A 22003-nucleotide genomic window follows, 5' to 3' on the forward strand; every position below is an offset into this window, starting at 1 on the left:
CTTCTTTTTAATATTGACCTGAGAAACAGCATAAACTTTAACTAGTTTTTCTAAAAACAGGATTATAGTGGAGTAAGAATTTATTACTCATGTTTCCTAGACCATGTTTTGTCAAGTATTTCCATACAGATTTATATTCAAAACGTATTTAGATTCACTCCTGCTAATATTTGGTCAAATGTCTGTAAGTTATAGAGAAACCATGTGGCCTGCAGTAAAGTCCTGCACATATCTGACTGAATATTTCTGAGTCATAATAGGTCATTTAAGTTGGTTGATAAGCTGGTATCATTTTTTCACACAGTCCATACATTTTTAATAGGGATGAATTAGGGGCCATTCAGAAGTTTAATGTCATTTTACTTTATCTTTTGAAAAATGACCTGGTAATTATGGTGGCATAATTGGCTTAGTTGTGGCCGATCTTAGTCTTGTTTGGTAATTTTTAAAAATTTACTTGAACTTGTAAGGAGCTGCATGTTTAAGTGGAGCTTGAGGGTGTTGATTTTGGATCTGACCGAGTGCGATTCATCAGCTCTTGTGTCCCAGCAGGCTTGTTATAATCTTGATGGTTCCTGGATTGTTCTTGAACATCCTAAGCTTTCCGTTTATGTCTCTTTGAGTAAAAGACAAATGGACTGAAATTATATTTGGCTTTTCTCTCAATTCTAACAATGCAAAGTGGTTTACACTGGAGTCAACTTCACCCAGTCACAGACACATTTTTGTCCATAGATAGAACTGCAAGCAACTTGGGGTGAAGTGTCTTGTTTAACAAGCTTTGTTTGAAGAAATACACATGTGGCACAAGAAAGCTGGAATATAACCCTCAAAGATTAATTTGCAAGACAACTATTCTACCCACTGAGTCACTGTCGACTGGATCTTTGAATCTTGGACACAGTTGGGTGTTTCACTGGCTTCCACTACTTCCAATAACTCTAAATGTATTATTTTTTTAAGCAGGCTATTATGACTCTTCTGAATTGGTGCTTTTAAATCAAATAAATCATAAACATATTGAAATTAATATGACATTCATACCACTTGTGAGAGAATGTAAACTTTGGTTGGACTGGTTCGATATTTGAGTTCTAGTTATTATGAATAAATTAGTTAGTAAATCTTTGGGAAAAACCCAAAATATTGCTCCTATGATAAACAGACTGGTTCACTCATTAAAATTTATGGAGTTGGCTACCAAGGAGTGTGTTAGTCCAACATGTTCATCACAGAGCCCTGGGAACTCGAGAAATAATGTTCATGCCTTCTGCAGAAACATTTTTACACCTCCCTTCGCTCATTTGTTTTGTTGACTTAGTAAAAATAAACCTGTGTTTCCAGCAGTCCCCATCAGAAACCTTTTTGACAGCCCACTGCTGGGGCAACAGTTACATGGACAGAGTAAATACCCAAAGAAAAACAGAACTTAAGGAAAGTCAAGTTGACAAATGTCCAGCAAAACAACAGACTTCATTTACAAATATGGAGTCAATTATTTCTGGAATGAAAGATCGTCACTTGCATGGATTTACATGAAAATTTGAATCCTGAGAAATTTGCAGTAATACGTAATTCTTACTGCGATCTCTTGCTAAACTGTTAATACACTTAAATTTGTTGTACGCGTCAGGTTGCAACCATCAATTTGATCTATTTTCTGGTATTTTTCTTGGCCTATTTTCAAAAAACTAGTTCAACAAACTTCAAGATGTCAAAAATTTGTGATTGTAATGAGACAAAATGCAAAAAAATATTTAGGGGCACGGGCACTTTTAAATGCAGTGCCAATGATTATTTGAAAGAAATCAAAACCCTGCAGAAACACGACCCATGAGGTTCTGTTCAATTCATAACAAATTAATGTTACATAAGGACCAATCTGTGCAGTACAGATTATTTTAAGAATCCAAATGCAATCCAAATAGATGCATACCAGTAAAATAAAGCAGGAAACCATTGTGTTTATTTACTTTCTTGTTTTACAAGAAAGAATCAAAAATTGTAAGTAAGTAAGGCCCCCAGTGGAGCTTCTTCAACCAGAGCTAAACAAACAGCATTGTTCCAAGCCATCAGAAGAACAATGTTGTTGTTTATCAGCCAGTGCGATTATTCTTAGAAACACTGTTCCTTCAGGCCATGCTTCTGTGAAGTTTGAATCACATCAGGGGTAGGTGGTTTATCAGCAGCTGTTTACTCAGAAAGCTGAAACTCTTCCAAACATGGCAGAGCTTGAGATTTTAAGCTTTCTGATGCCGATGACATACAAAGCTCTTAATATTTAACTAACCTAAAAACCAATGTTGAGAAAAATAACATTTTTGCATGATGAAAGCAAAATTACCATGCTGTTTTGACTCTTTTTGAAGAATATCACATGCTTACCTCAAGCTACTCATGTTATATACGGTTTTACATTAGTTACAAGAATATAACAAATATCCTGATTTTAAAATATACACTACACAATATGTCACTGTTGAAAGGGTAACATTGGAGAACGACAAATGTGTAAGGAAATGTCTGGTTAGTGGGAACCAAAAATGAACCTTTTGGCCTTTATGTAAAACCCTAAAAGCTATCACTGCATGTTGTCCTGATCCCCTCTATATGTGATGCAAAAAAAAAACACAAAAAAAACAAGACCATTAATTTACCATATCTGTTCTGAAAGAGTGTGGAGCTTTCCCTCAGCACAGACAGGTAAAGTGGGCTCAATATCTGTAATTTTTTTTGTGTGTGTCATTTTATTGTCACTTCATGATGTAGTGCTGAGTTCATCATTCTCAGGTTGAAACATGAGTAAATGAGAAACAAATGCACAGATTGTTAAAACTTTTTTGGGACAGCTGCAGTTTTCAGCTCTCATTCTTAAAATTTCACGCATAGACGAGTGTGATTGAACTAATCCTAAAAATATATTGTTGATGCACATTTTTAAACTATGTCCTTCTGTTTAGTTGACTAAGTTTCGCTCATAAGTTAATGAACAGATTAATGTGGATTTCATCTCATAGAGCGACAACAGATTATCAAACACTGATTATCCCTTCAGGCTTGTTGAACGAAGATGTTTTGCTGGTAAATAGTAAATTATAATAACAAAAGACTGTTGAGGGTATGTTTTCAGTATTTTGAATTTTCAGGCAGAGGGAATATCCTTCTCATTCAGAAACTTCCTACTGTAAACTTTTCTTTTTGTTCTCTGATTATGTCTTTTTTCTTTAATTTTATATCTTTTTTTTAAACATTCTGTGTAAGAAGCTGATCTGAATGAGCTGAATCAGGTCTTTTGGAGATGGATTGACTGCCTGATGATAATCTTATGAACTTCCAGAAACATGAATGCTGTAATTGACGATGCACCTCATCACTCATAAATTAAACCTGAGGGTGTGTGGTATGGGGGAGGGCTCTGTGCATAATTAGGCCTCGGCAGCACACATATCATTTAATTAAAAGCTGCTGTGACAAAGGAAGCATGTCTCCAAACATTCAAGCTCAGGGCGAGAAGGTGAGGGTGGATCTCAGTAAACGCAGCAAATTGGCGTTTGAGAAATGCAGAAACAGCAACATAAACACAAGCAGAAACAATATAAACACAATCATTAAAAGTGTGATGCTGTTATTTTGAGGTTCTTCACTTGGCTGAAAAGAAAGTAAAAGAAAAGAGAGGCTATTTGGATTTGACATGGTGTAAAGGTTTTTGCTTTTTGTGCTGTCTGTTTCTGATATAAAGATGGCAGCAGCAAGTCCTTTAGGTCAGGGCCTTCATGGATTGAACTTGTTTGACCTGAAAGTCCCAAAGCTGCTCTATTGGATTTTGATCTGGGAAATGTGGAGCCTAATGTTCTGTACATACAGCAGGCAAATCAGACCCTTATCTCACTTTTTCATGGCAATCTGAATGGCCCAACTCCAATCTTTTTACCTTCCCAAAAATGGTGCCATTTCCATGGGCGATACTAAATTAAATACATAAAATAAATACACCGATATCTATCAAAGCGACTTCTTTGTTGATGGGAGACATGCATCATAATTCTCCTCCAAAAGAAGCAAGACGTTATAAATCTGAGTTATGGCTGAAAATTATAATTCGAAAATTATGAAATCTGTTTGTGTCACTGAAACACATCACAAACCCAGGCAGCTGACATTGCTGATTAAGTTTAAAACAGATCCACTGACAGCAGCATCCATGATTATGTTCTTAACATTGCGCTGTTGTGACATCTATGTTTTTCTGCATCTGTGGGTGTCTTTGGGGTCATAGGCCATTCACATCATTCAGAACTATCATACAAAAAGTTGATTTCTTTGAGCATCAAGACCTGCTGTATGAACTTTGACCAAGGAAACACCTGAAACTAACTACAGAATATTTTTGTCTTATCGCAGGGTGCATTATCCTGAGAAGTAAGGCAGGAGGATTAATGTTTGATGTGTTAATGTATTTGTATTGATAAAATTTCTGTTGTTTTATTTCAACTGACAATAAAATGGAAGTGCAGAAAGATCAGGAAGCATAAGCAGTAAGATGAAAATCCTGAAATCCTCCAATCATTCACTGGACCTCCCTCTCTGATGTTTTGAGAAAATGTAATTAAAGGGATCAGAGAGGCATAAGACTTAACAGTGAGAGACTGGTTTTCTTTTGGCACTGCATCGCTGGCTGAAAGTTTACTCTTTGTTTGTTTGCATCTTCTCTGCCGTGATCTATCTAGTTTTAATGTGCAGTGGAGATTGCTTTTGTTGTGCTGCTTGTTGTTATTTCAGTGCCTTTTGGTGCAATTTATCCAGCTTAAGTGTTCAGCCAAACCTTGCTGAAAAGGACAATTTGTGTGTTTCGTCATGCTCCAGGAGCCATGTTTAATTTCAGTCTTTTCCTGTTTTGCGGCGAGGTCTGCACACGCTGTTGCCCTCCCATTTAAAATCTGCTTTGTGAACATAAAATAAATAGTAAACTTAGCAGAGCCTCCCCCTTGGGTACCACAGACCCCCCTGCGGTGCGCATAAGGCAGAAATAAAGGAGCTGTGGGGGACTGGTTCCTCCTGAGGGGTCAACAGACACAGATGCCGACAGATCAAGAGAGTGATTATTCACAGTCTAAGAGATTCTCTGGTGCTTGTGTTTGTTGGGTCCCCCGAGAGTCGAATCATTCCAAATCACACCTCCATAAATTGCACACTCATATTTGGCACAGTTTGAAACCAGCAACAACTAAGGTGTTCCTGATGATGAAAGGTTGCTTATCAGAAAGGATGGAACTACTGAGCTGGAAAAAAAAAAGCTTTGAGCTGCGCTGTAATTTACGATTCATCTTATTTTGAAGAACTGCTTTTCATGTTTGTATTTGGATTATAATTCAAGGATTCCTTTTGTGTCCCTTTCATGGCAATGACTTCACTTTCTGAGCTAAATTTTGGACTAGGATCTAAAGTAAAATGTGTCCAAACATGTTTTTATTCAAAAAATGAAGCCGTTTTAACAGTTAAATTGTGTGAGTGATGCTCTCTTTGGAGAAACAACTCGCTGATGTTTGTTCAAACAGCAGCGAGTTGTTTTTTTTGTTTATTTCTGATGTCAGCAAATAGTGTCTGTTCACATTGAATCAACAGAAGTTCAAACAACAAAATTGGAATTATGTTTTCTGTTGTTTCTGGAAATGTTTAGCCGTTTCAAAATTATCTAGGCTTCTGTTCAGAGGTTTCATGCACTTCTCATCAGCCTGGGAATTTCAATGCTGCATTTGAACTATTAATGCAGCTTTCATTTTCTCTAGTGCACACAGCATCAACCAATATGTCTCAAATATGCATACACCCCTGCTATTATTTGTTTAAAGAAACTTTAGCAAGTTGCACTTCAGTCGCATACATTTGATGGCAATTAACAACCTTCCATAGGAAATATGACTGAATATTAGATCACTCCTTCTGACAGAATTGAGTTTATTTGATTTGGTTGGTTGGATTCCTGTTATGAACCCAGTTTTTAGGCAGAGTTCAGAAATTTCTCACAAGGCTGAGTTCAGAGCTTTGGGAAGAAGCTTAATGTTAGCCTACTTTATCTGTTCCAAAAGCAGTTATGATGTGTGTTTAGGATCATTGTCCTCTTGGAACAACAGAGAGGATTGAGAGGTGCTGATCCAAAACATACAGCTGCTTGTTGAAAACTCCTGCTACATGCACGGAAACGCCAAATCCTGTTTGGGGAAAAAGCTTGTCCACCTAAATTTAAAGTTTACATAAACTGAGCACCATTGTGTTCATTTTTCCCTGCTTTGCTCATCGTCCAGATTCAGGTCAGTTTTTATTGATATCCCACGGGAAAATTGGTTAGCTTGAGTTACAGTAAATCATTTATACCTTTGCCAAACCAAAACTTTCCAACTTGGGAAAACATTAAATGCATATAGTGTTTCATTTAACTATTTAAAAAAATGACTCACTGAAACTGTTAGGGTGATAAAATCTTTCCAATCTTTACATTTTCACAATTACCCACTCACAAATGTTGTCGTATAGTTTACACCAAGAGTTAATTAATGTTGTTGTTACTCTAATTAATAGCGCAAAGCCAGGAGGAAGAAAATTCACCTGTAAGCTTAAATGAACTTGCGCAATAATTCTGCACTGTTGGATTTCTCAACAACAAGCTGTTTTGTCTTGTTTGTTTTCAGCCTGGAAACAAAGTGTTAACAGCAGATTTCTCTGGCACACAAAACTCAGAGCAGTTTCAGTGAGTTGTCATTCAAAAGCAATTTACGAAGCAGTAGGATCTCATTATTACACCAATTTGATTCCAATTAGAAGAAATGAATCAAATTATCTTTTTCACGGCCGGCTGCAAAATAAGTGGTTGAGAAATGAACAAGACTGACATATATAACTACATTATATCAGCAAATTGATCAGACATTTTTGGTTTCAAACATTGATTGGTCTATTTCTTTTAACTACAAGGACAAAAGGTGAAACAGCTTAAAGTAAGATTTAATTCGATAGGAATTATTGTCCCTTTTTGTTTTAAGTTGTACTTTAGCCACATGTTTAACCATGAATCTGTAAATTTGCCAAACAAATTAATTGGAAGAAAAATGTCTTAGTATTCAATAGGTATTGCATACACGATCAGTTAGTGAATTCTGTTTATTAGAATTGTAATTGAAGTAACAAGGTTTCTTAGAGGCAGAATTATTATCAATTCCTGTCAAGTTTTATTTTTACTTGAAGCACCACAAGCTTTTGCTGAAAAAGTACAATTTTGTACCTACTTTCACCTGTTTTTGTTCACATTTTCTTCCCATAACTTCACTTGCATATCCATTTAAAATATTCAACAGTTTCCACAATCTGTCAAAGTCTGTGGTCAGCTTTAACTCCTGCAAGAAGCACATTCCAAGATCCAGTTCAAAGCTGACAGAAGTCTTCCCAGAAAAGGTATCAGCAGTTTTGTTTCCTTTCTGCCCACATTTTGCTTTCCTCCTTACAGCAGATTTAAAAAATTAAACAACCAGACCCCTGTCACAAAAAAGCTGATGCTATTAAGCAGCAACTGCCAAGTCCAATAGAGGTCCAATAGAGGTTCACCACAACCACATTATATCAGCCAAATATAATGGAACATGTCTAAATATAAAGTTGCCGTGGTAAGTTTCAAATTAACCGTGTGTGCATATTACTTGAATGAGTGTTTTTATAAGTGAGTATGTTTTCAACAGTGTGCAGGAGTTTTGCATTTCTGTGACATGCAGCTTAAACTGACAATAAATTAGAAGAGAATAAGTGAAGGCTGGCAACTTTTTGACAGTGAGAAACGGTTGAATCTTCTAGAATTAGCACCCTGGAAGTGAAGGGAAAAATAAAGGATCTGCTTACATTGCATGCAAAAAATCCTTTTTGGGATCACTTGATCTCAATAGAACACATTTTATGGCCTTGCCAAAACAAAAGTTTACCCTTCGTCGCTGGTGCTCTCAGCTTTCTGCTATACTAAAATTATTTCAGCTCAGTTGACAGCTGAACCATTGACACCACTTTTGGTATTTTGTAGCTTTTAGCGAAAATCTGTTTTCATCTTTCTGTGTGTTTTTTTTTTTCAAATTTTGATTTTTATTCTATTTATTGGTATGATTGTGCAAAATTTTGTGAAAGACTCAACTGACCATGACTCTGGGCGAGTATTTGTTTTCAGCTGGAAGTTAGACTGACCAAGGTTATTGATGGATAGTAAATAGGACACATTATCTCTAATATGTGAAAATCTGTCATGTGAACATTCTGTATTTCCTTGGGGCTGACAAGAGAATCATTGTGATGGGTCAGTTTATCTCTGAAACTAGAGTTCCTTCAGGGTCTTCCCAGGCTGCAGGGGTCAGCGTCTATCAAAAGTGATCCAAGCTGAGTACAGTGATGGACCTTTAACAGGGTCACAGGCAACCATGGCTCACTGATGCATGTAGTCTCGGCAAGCAAAGAAGCTACTGGAGCCTGAACTGTTTTTAAATAGTTTGAGCCGATTCTGAGTAAAAGGTGTCAGAATACCAAGAGCAACACATTTAGGTGCAAATGTAACAGAGTTTATGTTGTAGAATCCCACTTGCTTTATATATTATCAGTGCAATGGGAAATAGCGCCTCCTCTCTGTGTGGCTGGTTATATGTTGCTGGCCTCTGTAATCAGTGCCAGTCTATGGAAGCTGCACGAGAGGTGAGTTTCATTCCTCAGCACACAGCAAGGAAAAGTGTTAGAAACACAAAGTATCATTCTTAATAACTTACATCAATAGTGTGCAACTACTATTTATGATTTGTGTGCCTGGCATCAATTTTGCACTTTTAGTTTTGTTAATATTTTGTAAAACACTTTCTGTGCTAAGTTAAAGTCAACATGACGCTCTGTTGTAGTGTGCTGAGGGAAGCTGAACCATTGCATTGATTCCAACCCGATCTGTTCTCATTCAGGTACATCATTTATTATTGTATTTTTTATTGAATGTTAAAATATTAATGTACTGTAATCAGTGCCAGTCTATGGAAGCTGCACGAGAGTGTGCTGAGGGAAGCTGAACCATTGCATTGATTCCAACCGATCTGTTCTCATTCAGGAAATAAACTGCCTGTTCACCCAGAACTCCTGGTCTTCACTAAAACATCTACACAACGCAGAGTCGAGGGGTTACTTGGGTCGGCCTGGTACAGTGGTGTGAAGCAGAACCCGGTTACATTGGTGCCGTGACCCGAGCTTCTGCAATCCTGTATCTGCAGCGGTGCTGTCTATTTCCTGGACAGTCGTTGGAGTCACCACATGGACGGTGGGAAACCCCGTGGAATTTCCCTTCCTTCCACCATTTTCTGTTTTCTATTGGAACACTGAGGTGGGATTCTGCACATCTGGTTGTTTACAAAAAAAAAAAAAAAGAACTGATCTGAATCATGACAGACTTTCCTGGTTTTGGCAGAGGGAGGGGGACAGTTAGTTTTACCCCGCTGCAGTCGCTCGGTAGGGGTAGAGCAGGTTTGCTGGCAGCCCCAGTCTCATCCACACCGAGGCCCACCTTTGCTGAGCTGAATGATAAACCTGTTGATGGTGACTGTGATGATTCCAATCATTCTGAATCAGATACCAGACCTACTAAAGAAAGCCTTTATGCAGAGATAGCAACGCAAATTGGGGTTTCTATTGGAGAAAGCATTGCCTCTTGTATTGAGTCTCGCTTGGGATGTGGACTGGGGAACAGCGTTCTTGGGTCTGCCAGTAATGTGCTCTCTGAACCTTCACTTTTGAATGTGATTGTGAAATCTGATGTTAAGGAACCTGTGTGTTTTAGAGGGGATGGTTGTGACACCTGCAGTGTTCGGGAATGGGAGGAAATGATGATGACCTATTTGAAGAAAAAAGGGATACAGGTAGCTGAACAAGCTGATGAAGTGCTCAGTAAACTGGCAGGGAGGGCAAAAGAGGTAGTCAGGGTGGGCATACGAAGTAATCCATCCTTATGTCTTAAGGTAGGCCCAGAACCTATTTTTGAGATCTTAAAACAGCACTTCAGTGACACTGCCTGTTCAAGCATGCCTTTGGCTGATTTTTATGCAACATTACCTAACTTAGGTGAAACACCTTTCGATTACTGGCTCCGGCTGAACAGAGCCATGGAACTCACAGAGGACTGTCTCAAAAGACAGAATAAGTCCTTTGCATATTTGACAAAAGAACTGACTGCAATGTTCATTCGTCACTGTCCAGACTCAGAACTGTCTCTTATCTTCAAATGCAAGCCCTTACAGCAGTGGACACCTGCTGATGTACACGAGAAGTTGCTGGAGCATAGCAAAGATCAGAAGTGTGGCCATCAGCTGAGTGCATCCAGTGCCTTAAGTTTTCAGCGACAGGAGGTGAGTCTTCATGTGCCAGAGGCTAAATGCGGCAGTAAATGTACCACACCATCACCAACCTCTACATCAGTGCTATCTACTGGACTTAATGCACCGGCGCCTGCTGATCGTCTTGATCATTTGATAGCTCGGCTGGAGGAAGTCCTGGAGGGTCTGCCTCGACAAACAAAGCCACCTGCTAAAGATGATGTCAGAACTCATCGAATCCAAGCACACAAAGTCATGCCCTGTGTAATTTGTGGTGACACTGAACACTCTACCTTTTACCACTGTAGGGCCAATCAGCTGTGCTTCCTCTGCTATGCAGCTGATCACACACGGGCTCGGTGTCCCAGGGCTGTGACTAACAAAGCGAGAGGGCCTGAATCAGCTGCCCAGCAACTGGGAAACTAGTTGGCCTACATGTGGAGGGGGCAAGTGTTAGGCCTGAAATTGCACCCCAAAAGACTGATTTTGATGATCTGGAGTCAGTATACCAAACTGTCTATGAGGAACATCAGCTTGGTCATCGTCCAGTACTTCAGAACACCCAAAGACTGAAACAACATGATGAACTGTTCTATGAAAATGTGACCCTTGGTGGCAAAGTATCTGTCAAAGCAATGCTTGATAGTGGCTCCATGGCCTGCACCCTCAGTACTGATCTGATGCCCCACCTCTTAGATCATGCAGTGTTGCAGATCCCCACCTTGCAACCCACTGATGTTTGTACTGATTGGTTGTGGTGGTTCAAGGACAATCCCATCAGTGTGTGTGTGACATTACAGTGGAAATGTATGGCTGCAAAGTTGTGTGCCTATGCTGGTGGTTGCAGGACAAAGCGAGGATCTCATCATAGGCAGCAACCTTATGAGGCATTTGGTCAGTTGCCTGAAGACGAAGGACAAGTTGGGGGTGGGATGCAGCAAGGTCTTGACTACAGAGGATGTGTCTGAGCACAATGTGCTAAGTTTAATGTCAGGAGTGGTGGTTCCAGAGAGTGTCAATGATAAGATTGGAACTGTCAAGATAAAGAGAGCCATAACCTTGGAACCTTTGACAGAGCACCTGGTCTGGGGCAGGCTGCAGCTAGGAGGAGGAGGAGGTGGGCAGTGCTGTTGTGATAGAACCCACAGCAACAAGGTCAAGGCCAAGGTCAGTATGGTCGGAAGAACTGTGGCACATCTTGGAAGTGATGGGTGGCTCCCTGTAAAAGTGTTAAATCCCTGTGACAAACCAATGACTTTAAAACGAAACATGAGGTTAGCTGATGTGTTCACCTGCTCAGCAGTGACGAGCTTCAGCTCCACTGATTCCTGCTTACAACAGAATGTACAAACTGCCAACTACTGACTCAGTAAGGTGCAACGATGAGCAGAGTCTCGTCACTGACGTCTCTACCTTACCTGATCGTCCAACTTCAGAGCGAGTAATAGGTGACAGTAGCTCTGTACATACTGTGCTGCAAAATCTGGGACTGTCTGACATTGATATCAACTCCTGTGAAGTGTCACAAGCTAGCAAAGAGAAACTAGTTGACCTCATAGCCCAGTTTGAGTCCATTTTCTCGAGAGACAAGCTAGATTGCGGAAAAGCCACAGGGTACCTTCATAGGATTCGAGTGGTGGATGACAAGCCCTTCCGGTTGCCTTGCCGACGTGTGCCACCGAGTCATTATGACAAATTGAGACAAGCTCTGAATGAAATGGAGGAAAGGGAAATAATTCGAAAGTCATGCAGTGAATTTGCATCACCTTTGGTCCTAGTTTGGAAGAAGTCTGGTGATTTAAGGATATGTAACGACTTTCGCTGGCTCAACGCTAGAACTGTCAAAGATGCCCATCCCCTTCCACATCCAGCAGATGCACTGGCTGCTTTAGGAGGGAATGGATTTTTCTCTACAATGGACCTGACTTCAGACTATAATGTGGAGGTGCATGAACAGGACCGCAAGTACACAGCTTTCACATCACCTTTCGGGTTATATGAGTACAATCGTATGCCTCAGGGACTATGCAACAGTCCGGCGACTTTTATGAGGATGATGTTGGGCATTTTTGGAGATCAGAACTTCCTCAGTGTGCTGTGTTATCTTGATGATGTCCTGGTTTTTGCCCCCACTGAAGAAGTGGCACTGCAGCGTTTGCATATGGTGTTCCAGAGGCTGCAGGCTCACAATCTTAAGTTGGCTCCAAAGAAATGCCACTTCTTGAGGCAGTCTGTGAAATTCCTTGGACACATTGTTAGTGCTGATGGGATTCAGTCAGATCCGGAGAAAATAGCTTCCATTACATCCCTTACGGAAGCAAACCTCATGGAAGATGGTTCTAAGGTTCCATCTCAGCAGAGGATCCGCTCGTTCCTGGGAATGGTCATGTATTACCAACAATTTATTGAGAACTGTTCATCCATTGCAAAACCTCTGTTCCGGATGACATCTGGGGAAAAAGGCCCACGTGGTCCAGGGAGAAAGCGCCGACAGGCACATGCAAGGCTGCGTGAGGAGGATTGGACAGATGACTGCAGGACGGCGTTCTTCAAGTTGAAGCAGGCTTTGTTGGATCGAGTGCTCCTGGCTCATCCGAACTTTGAGGAGCCCTTCCTTCTATCAGTTGATGCCTCCAGCGGTGGCCTTGGTGCTGTGTTGTCACAAGTTCCGGCTGGAGCTTCAACATCAAGGCCAATCGCCTTTGCTAGTAAGACACTTAGTCACGCACAGTCCAAGTATCCAGCACATAGGTTGGAGTTCTTTGCCTTGAAGTGGGCAGTGTGCGATAAGTTTCATCATTGGCTGAGGGGTCATCAGTTTACAGTATGGACCGATAATAACCCTTTGACTTACATACTGTCTAAGCCAAGATTGGATGCATGCGAGCAAAGGTGGATTGCGAAACTGGCACCTTTCCAGTTTGATATAAAATACATCCCTGGTCCTAAAAATATAGTTGCTGATGCGCTGAGCAGGGAACCCTTTGTGCAGCCCACTGCCTCCCATCGTTTAATAAGAGTCCCATACAATGATCTGCTGGCTGAAGCAGAGGCAGTTGCCACAGGGGGGGTGCAGGAGGCCTTCAGATGGACAGTTCATTCACCTGAAGAGTTCTCAGGTGATGACCAACCTATTGTTTGTCGGTCCACAGTTGTTGCACAGGCAGGAGGGCTGACCTCTTCTGAGGTGGGAGCTGTCCTTCAGGTTCATAAAGAACATGAGTCCAAGGTGTGGCCACACGCTCTTCTTCTGCCTCAGTTATCACAGACTTTGCTCACATCAAACCATATTGATTCTGACATCTTATCGCATGAGGAGCTGGTGAGGCAGCAGCGGTGTGATGATGCACTGTGTAGAGCAATCTTTTATGTGTGGGAAGGGGGCGAAGACCATCAAGGAGAGAGCGTGCCAAAGAAGCGACTGAAACAAACAGACTTCTGAAGGTATGGCACAAGCTGACTGTGAAAAACGGTGTATTGTATCGAGTCGCCAAGAATCCTGTAACAAAGACAAAAACCTACCTGTATGTTGTCCCACCTGCCCTGCGTCCTGCTGTACTGAAGGGAGTCCATGATGAGGCAGGTCACCAAGGCCAGCAACGAACCCTTTATCTGGCTAGGCAAAGATTTCACTGGTCTGGCATGGCTAAACATGTGGCAGAGTATGTGCGGTGCTGCAAGCGATGCATTGTTAGCAAGTCCCCTGAGCCAGAGGCTAGAGCACCTTTAGAGAACATCAAGACATCAGAGCCCCTTGAACTGGTCTGCATAGACTTTTGGTCAGCTGAGGACTCTGCTAACAAATCAGTGGATGTGCTTGTGGTCACAGACCATTTTACAAAGATGGCGCATGCCTTCTTGTGCCCCAACCAGTCTGCCAAGGCAGTGGCGCACCAACTGTGGCATAACTATTTCTGCGTTTATGGCTTTCCAGCACGCTTACACTCTGATCAGGGAGCAAATTTCGAGAGTGCACTTATCTCTGAACTACTGAGTGTTGCTGGTGTCCAGAAGTCCCACACGACTCCATATCACCCAATGGGTAATGGTTCTTGTGAAAGGATGAACCGGACCTTGGGCAATATGATTCGTGCCTTGCCCCCGAAAGCTAAGCAAAAATGGCCTGATGTGCTGAAAGCCCTCACCTTTGCATACAACTGCACTATCCATGAAACAACCGGCTTTGCTCCATTTCTGTTGATGTTTGGCAGGGTGCCGAGACTCCCAATTGATATAGTCTTCGGCTCTGTCATTGACCATCATGACGTCACAGATTATGACCGATATGTCCAGGCGCTTAGGAAAGACCTCAAGGAGGCAATGGACATTGCACAAAGGACGGCGAGCAAACAATTGCAGCGCCACACGGATCTCTACAACCGTAAAGTCCGGGGAGCTCCAGTGGAGATTGGAGACCGTGTTCTTCTTGCCAACAAAAAGGGACGCGGCAAGAGAAAACTGGCTGATCGCTGGGAGAATGTAGTCTATACAGTTGTGGACAAGAATGACACAAGTCACACCTTTAAGCTGCAGGATGTCTCCACTGGGCAGGTGAAGGTTGTCCATCGTAACCTGTTAATGCCAGTGAATTTTCTCCCTGTCGAGGATGCGGCGCTGCAGGATGGGGTGGATGTGTCTTCTGAATCTGGCTCGCTGATAGCTGAAGGCGATGGAGATGCTGTGTCTGACATGTCTGTAACATCTGCTGAATACAGGACAAGAGCTTGGGTTTCTGACTTGCCATCTGTAGCCTCCAGTGAGCCCCTGCTGACTGAGGATATTGACCCAGAAGGCACTGATGTGGGCCATCAACTGGCCTCTGGCTGTGCTCCCGCTATTGGCACTGATGTGCGAGAAAATTCAACCAGTGATGAGCAACGATCTGACCTGGTCATGTCCATGGATCCAGGTAGATGCTCTTCTGTTTTGGAGGCAGCAACCACTGCTGAACATGATCCAGCCTGTTTGCCTTTAGTTGCAGTTCCTGTCTCAGCTGAAATTGTTGTTCCTGCTGAAGACCGTACTGTTGTTGACGGGGCGGTGGAGACTTCCAAAAGATCGAGGGTGGGGAGGTTACTTAAGCCTGTTTCTCGATTGATCGAGATAATGCATCAGAAAACTGAAAAAGTTTGAGTCTTGTTAGGGTGAAGATATAGATGTTTTATTGTACTTGTATTGGACAATGGTGTTTCAGAACCAACAAAGTGCTTTTGTTTTCATCTGTCTGTCTCAGGATGGCGTATGGTTATAATATGACAAAATATGTAATGGGCATGTTTTTTTTTTTCTGTTCCCATATGTGTGATGAAGGGGTCTGGCCAACTTCTTCTCACACTGGTTCTTTTGAGAATAGTCATCTGACTGGATTTTCTTTGTAACTGTAATGCCTGTAATTTACTGAGCAGATTTATCACATCTCAATGGCTGTGCGTATGCTATTGGGGAATTGTCTAAAATGTTCATTCGGCTTGTTTTTCTCTTCTGGTTGCTATGGTGTATCTGATTTTTTTTTTTCATGGGGTTGTTTCTTTTATTTGTATTTGTTTATTTCGGGCTGCAAGTGGAATTCAGCAGGGGGGAATGTAACAGAGTTTATGTTGTAGAATCCCACTTGCTTTTATATTATCAGTGCAATGGGAAATAGCGCCTCCTCTCTGTGTGGCTGGTTATATGTTGCTGGCCTCTGTAATCAGTGCCAGTCTATGGAAGCTGCACGAGAGGTGAGTTTCATTCCTCAGCACACAGCAAGGAAAAGTGTTAGAAACACAAAGTATCATTCTTAATAACTTACATCAATAGTGTGCAACTACTATTTATGATTTGTGTGCCTGGCATCAATTTTGCACTTTTAGTTTGTTAATATTTTGTAAAACACTTTCTGTGCTAAGTTAAAGTCAACATGACGCTCTGTTGTAGTGTGCTGAGGGAAGCTGAACCATTGCATTGATTCCAACCCGATCTGTTCTCATTCAGGTACATCATTTATTATTGTATTTTTTATTGAATGTTAAAATATTAATGTACTGTAATCAGTGCCAGTCTATGGAAGCTGCACGAGAGTGTGCTGAGGGAAGCTGAACATTGCATTGATTCCAACCCGATCTGTTCTCATTCAGGAAATAAACTGCCTGTTCACCCAGAACTCCTGGTCTTCACTAAAACATCTACACAACGCAGAGTCGAGGGGTTACTTGGGTCGGCCTGGTACAGTGGTGTGAAGCAGAACCCGGTTACACAGATCTGTCAAGCAGTTCATCCTGATGTGTCTAACTTCAAAGGAGGCAAAAATTGTGACATGAGCATGTGAAGGCGGCCTGGTCAGAAGAATTATCTAGTTTATCTGAGGAGCATGTAGACCCAGGACGTGCCATGGGAAGAAGGTAAGCCAGCTGAGGCAGCACGATGCTTTCGGCCATGTTACCCCAAATACCCCAAATCTCAATCCAATTCAGCACCTTAGAGATGTGTTGCACAAAGAAGATGATTCGCATTTGGAGAAAATTTGAAATCTGCTGCAAACATCTTGGTGTCATTACTTCATCAAGGGTTATTCCTTGACTCAACTGATGGAGTCAGGGAATTTTTTTTGACAAAAAAAAGTGGGACAACATGTAGTTAGACATTTTATCACAATATTATGCCTAATTGGTTTATATGTTAACACACAGATCATAATACTGAATGTATGAATTCAATATTCACCTGCCTATATAAAAGTTGTGCAGTGTTTGAACTTGTGCTATATGCAAACAAACTGATCAATATAGAGAAAAATAATAGCTCTGGAAGAAAACCTAAAGAAAATGTGTGAGAGAAACCAACTACACACACACTCCACACTTTTGTGAATTAAAAAAGAAAGAATTGGGATTAATCCATTACAGTTCTTTCATTTGACAATTGTTAACAAAGTTGTATTTGTCAACCCCATAAAGCTGCAAAACATTTCATTATGGTTTGCAACTTTATTGAAAAGATACAAGAGCTTTTAACCTGGTGAAGTCGCTAATGACGTGCTTTAAACTATATTAGATAGAAATGCTGAACTATGATCACACTTTTATTGAATGCCCCTTGCTCCCAAGGCTGTAATTACTTGTGTGCCATGCACAACACCCACAAAGTTTCATGCTAAAATTTAGTTTTTAAAAGAAACACATAGTTTTCATGTTTGTAAATATATTGAGGTTTGTGGAAAGGATATGGCAATATCACTTAAGAAATATAATAAACCTAATACCTGATCCAATAAATTAAGTACTTGTAATTCAGAAACTGACCTTGTAGTTTTGTATTGATGTTTGCTACCGGTTTGATTACTTTGTGTTCCTTTGTTCCTTTCTTCTTCAGTTCATGAATAAAGCAATCATTGAGGTTAAGTGAATGGCCTTGAATTCGGCTTGATTGCAAGCCTCCAGATAGCTGCAATTTAAATTATTGCGCTCTCCTCTTCCACCACCCCAAAGCACACATTTTTAATGAAAATGTACTCTGTCTTCTTTTTTTGTAGGTCCGTGGGGTCAGTGCATCGGGGAGGTGTGTGGCTCAGGTGGGGTTCAGACAAGGACGATATGGTGTGTCCACATGGAGGGCTGGACTACCCATAACTCGCACTGCCAGCATGTGGAAAAACCGGAAAGCAAAAAGCAATGCTTTAAGGTCTGCGACTGGCACCAAGATCTTTTTGAATGGGAGATTTCTGACTGGGGGCCTTGTGTTCTTGTCCCTTTCTTCTCTAATGAACTCAAGATGAGGACTACTGAGTGCATTACAGCACAGCATGGCATTCAGAGGCGCAATATCCACTGTGTTCGCACTTCGAATCGAAGCACTGTCAGCATAAGGATATGCGAGTTCTTTTCCCAGAAACCACCTGTGGAGCAGGCCTGCCTCATCCCCTGCCCTCAGGACTGTGTGGTTTCAGACTTCACCTCATGGTCGAGTTGCAGTAAAACTTGCAGTGCTGGTCTACAGCATCGGACTAGATATGTCCTGGCCGCGCCAATGTATGGAGGGGCGACATGCCCTAATCTAACCGAGACCAGGACTTGTACTAACTCTGTTGACTGCCCTGTTGCAGAGGGGGAGTACCAGTACAGCCTTAAAGTAGGGGTATGGAGTAAGTGCCGACTACCCCTTAACAAGGATGCCGTCTTAAATGGAAGGACCACAGTGGACTTTGGTGTTGGCTCCAATGAGAACAACTCTATCACGACACAAACGTTGGATTCTCACCACCAATTCCGTCATCACCAGTACCACCACAAACACCATGGTCAAGCCCACATAAGATACCCCTTGTCGTGGGAACTGGAAGTGGGATATCAGACACGACATGTTCGCTGTGCGAGAAGTGATGGCAAGAATGTTATGCTCAGGTAAGAAGACTATGTTTTTTTTGTTATAAATGCATTTTTCACACATTTGAAAGCATAATTTTCACTTTTTACTTCATTAGGTACACCTTGCTAGTACTGAGTTGCATCAGTCTGGCCTTCACATTATGGTACAAATTGGCATGTTCATTGAACTTGGTAGAGATGATGTTAGCCTTGAGACAAGCATCATCAGGAGATTGGTAGACTGGTTGTATAATGCCCATTGTTGGTAGCATTACTCAGGTAGGTTGTGGAGTTAAAGCAGTTCACTCAGCCACATAAAATGAGCATAACTACAGAATATGCCAAATAAGATAAACACTGAAATGTTTTACTGCAACGATGCAACAGATCTAAATAAGCTTCTCCTGAGTTCATTACATAATTTGTGCTGTAATGATGCAACCACAGGTTTTGCAAAACGGTTGTAAGATTATTTTATGCATACACAACTAGAAAGCCTTGCATTACCTCTTCTGTAAATTCATTGGATGGCCAAAAAAAGATGCCTCTTAAAAAAGGAAAACATTTGGTTGCGTTCAACAGGCCGGAGTCTTTCTCCCCTGTTGATCTGGATGTTTTGTACAGGTGTGAATACACTAAAGAGAACCTTGATGCGAACAAAACAACTTGACCAGGGCTAAGAAACGAAAAGCTACTCATTGCATCATAATTGTTTGTTGGAAGTCGCAAACAATTAATTATCCAACAGGAAACTCATACCTCATTGCTCAGTTAAATTCAGATGATGACATTTTTTAACCTGGAAGCGTATTTACTTCTCATCTACTCACTTTTGTATGTACATACTCATTGACCCACTTCTTTACTAAATAATTTGTTTTTCCAATGTTTGTGATACCTTATGGTTTCCATTGGCTGTTTTGTTCATGTAAGGGTGGATTCAGTAACACAAAAAGCTTTTTACAGATGTCTGTTATTTATTCCATTATAAGTAGATTATGTGAGAGCTCGTGTTTCAGCGGCATGTTGGCAGGGAGGTGATGTATTATTGTGTTAAATGTTAAGTGGTACTCCCCTCAGTCACTGCTATTTGAGCTGACCCTGGTATTTGGATTTGATAAGAATGGATTTTGCTGCACTGTGTTTAAACACAAAAATGGAGCACACACACACACGCAGTCATGATTTTTTTTTTGCCCCCATCATCAAGGGAAGAAAATCATTGCATCTATATTATGATGTATTCTCTAAATGTCACTAAATACCATCCTCTTGGTTTATAGTGACACCTTTGAGTGGCTGTTAAGCTCAATATCAGACAACCATCCATACAGGCAAGCATATCAGAAACACTGTCAGTTTAACACTGTCTTATTGATTCTAGTTATTGTTTTTGATCATTTTGCTGTTGTAGTTTTATACCCTATGGAATGTTTCTCATTTTCTGTCTGTTTATGGAAGAGAAGTTTTAAACCTAAGTGTGGATTTTTGGTAATCAAGGACCAAGAAACCAAGGAAGCATATATTTTATTCAGTTTAAAATCATAGGTCATCCTTCTCAATGGTTCAGAGGATTTACAAGTTTTATACAAAGGGACCATTTGCAATGGAGTACCTATTAACTTGCTTTGCTATTAGATAGATTTGGGGCTTTTGAATTTGTACTTTTTTCAAATAAGTCTTATTTTACTTTAGCTTCAGTTTAATTACAAAATATAAAATTAAATATGCTGTGTGCTTTCATCCTAATAACTTCATTATTTGTATTGCCTTATTAAAGATCTTAAACAGGAATTTAATGACAAATGAACTTGTTTCACAAATTTGAAGGCTCAATGAATTTTTTTATAAAAGGTGGACTTTTTACAGAAAGTAAAATAACAGATTTTTTTTTTAATACAGACATGGATGATTCAAAGTTAATTTGTTCTTCATGGGTCTCAGTATAACAAACAGATTCAGTAGATTCTCAAGGCATGTGGTATTTTAAATGTTACTTAATGAGATATGTCCACTAATCCATTTAAAGCTCAACTACACCTGGGGTCTGCACTATAATTAAAGTTCAGTGTAACCAGCAGGCCGATAGCAAAAGGGCTACATGTCCTTGTGCAAACACTAAATGCTACTATGTGCATTTAAATTCATGATCCTTAATTTTTTTTATTCTTTCCTTCATGCTAGAACCTTTAAGGAATAAATCAAAAGTATTGTTACAACAAAGAAATAATCAACAAGCACAAATTTTCTTGCTTTATTAACCCACATTTATTATGCTTGACTGGAACAAGGTAAATTGAATGAAATACTTTATGCTGTAATTACTGCCATGACATAGTGACTGTTTAAACAAGTATGAAAAAAGCTTTTTTCTTTAATAAACGTTACATACTGCCACTTTAATGAAGACAAAATAAATTGCAGACAACATGATCATGAATTTGCTTTATTGTCTGTCACTGCCTAATCTGTAAAAGAAGTTAAAATGGTTTTATGTCATGTGACAAAGCAGACTTGATAATGAAATCTTCTCAATCTTTAGTTTATGTACCAGGGACACCTCCCCCCTGACCTTCCAGGCATGCGTGATGCCCAAAGACTGTCAAACCTCTGACTGGTCATCGTGGAGTTTCTGCTCAAAGACCTGCCGATCCACCGACCTGTCTCCCGGGTATCGCGTCCGGACACGGATCATGACACAGATCCCACATGGTGAAGGAAAACAATGTCCTGCACTTGAAGAAAAGGAAGCCTGCAACATCATAGGCGATTTACTTCCAAAATGTCCCAGGTATTCATAAATAAATGTTTCTTTTTATGCTCAGTGTGCCCAGAAACCAGAATTCTGTTAATCTATGATGTTCTGGTTACAATATTTAGATCAAATAGCTGGTATTATTTCATCTACTACATCTGGGTTCATTTGAACACTTTATTGACACAAAGATCACTAGAAGTAAATATGTAAGTCTTGCAGTTTTATTCACTCCACTATTTTTATCTCTAACTAGTAACAGTAAGAACTAACCTGATGAGTTATTTTGACTTGGAGGGAGAAGTTGCCTGATTCTCATTGCACTGAGGTTAGAATAGGTTTTAGCTAACAGAACAAACACTGAACAAAGTACTCATTGGAGAATTACATTCTCTGCTAGTTAGTTTTTTCCCCCTTTAAATTTACATGGAGTGCCTGAGAGCTGGGGATTTACATGATTAGGGAAAAACTCATTACGGAAATTAAGCATTTGATAGATTACTAGGGGCTGTTGTTCCAGTAATCTCCTGAAATATTAT

At 40.5% G+C, this 22003-nt stretch overlaps 1 protein-coding gene across 1 annotated transcript in view; it reads left to right on the forward strand.

Annotated features, from left to right (window-relative positions):
• thsd7ba (thrombospondin, type I, domain containing 7Ba) overlaps positions 1-22003 on the forward strand; it is a 188327-nt gene that overhangs the window by 65478 nt on the left and 100846 nt on the right. The window contains exons 4-5 of the mRNA XM_055031554.1: positions 17878-18745; positions 21252-21500. Coding sequence (XP_054887529.1) covers positions 17878-18745; positions 21252-21500 — 1117 coding nt within the window. The remainder of the gene's footprint in view (positions 1-17877; positions 18746-21251; positions 21501-22003) is intronic.

This window comes from Poeciliopsis prolifica, unplaced genomic scaffold (assembly GCF_027474105.1).
Source record: "Poeciliopsis prolifica strain line A6 unplaced genomic scaffold, Auburn_PproV2 SCAFFOLD007, whole genome shotgun sequence".
Classification (NCBI taxonomy): Eukaryota; Metazoa; Chordata; class Actinopteri; order Cyprinodontiformes; family Poeciliidae; genus Poeciliopsis; species Poeciliopsis prolifica.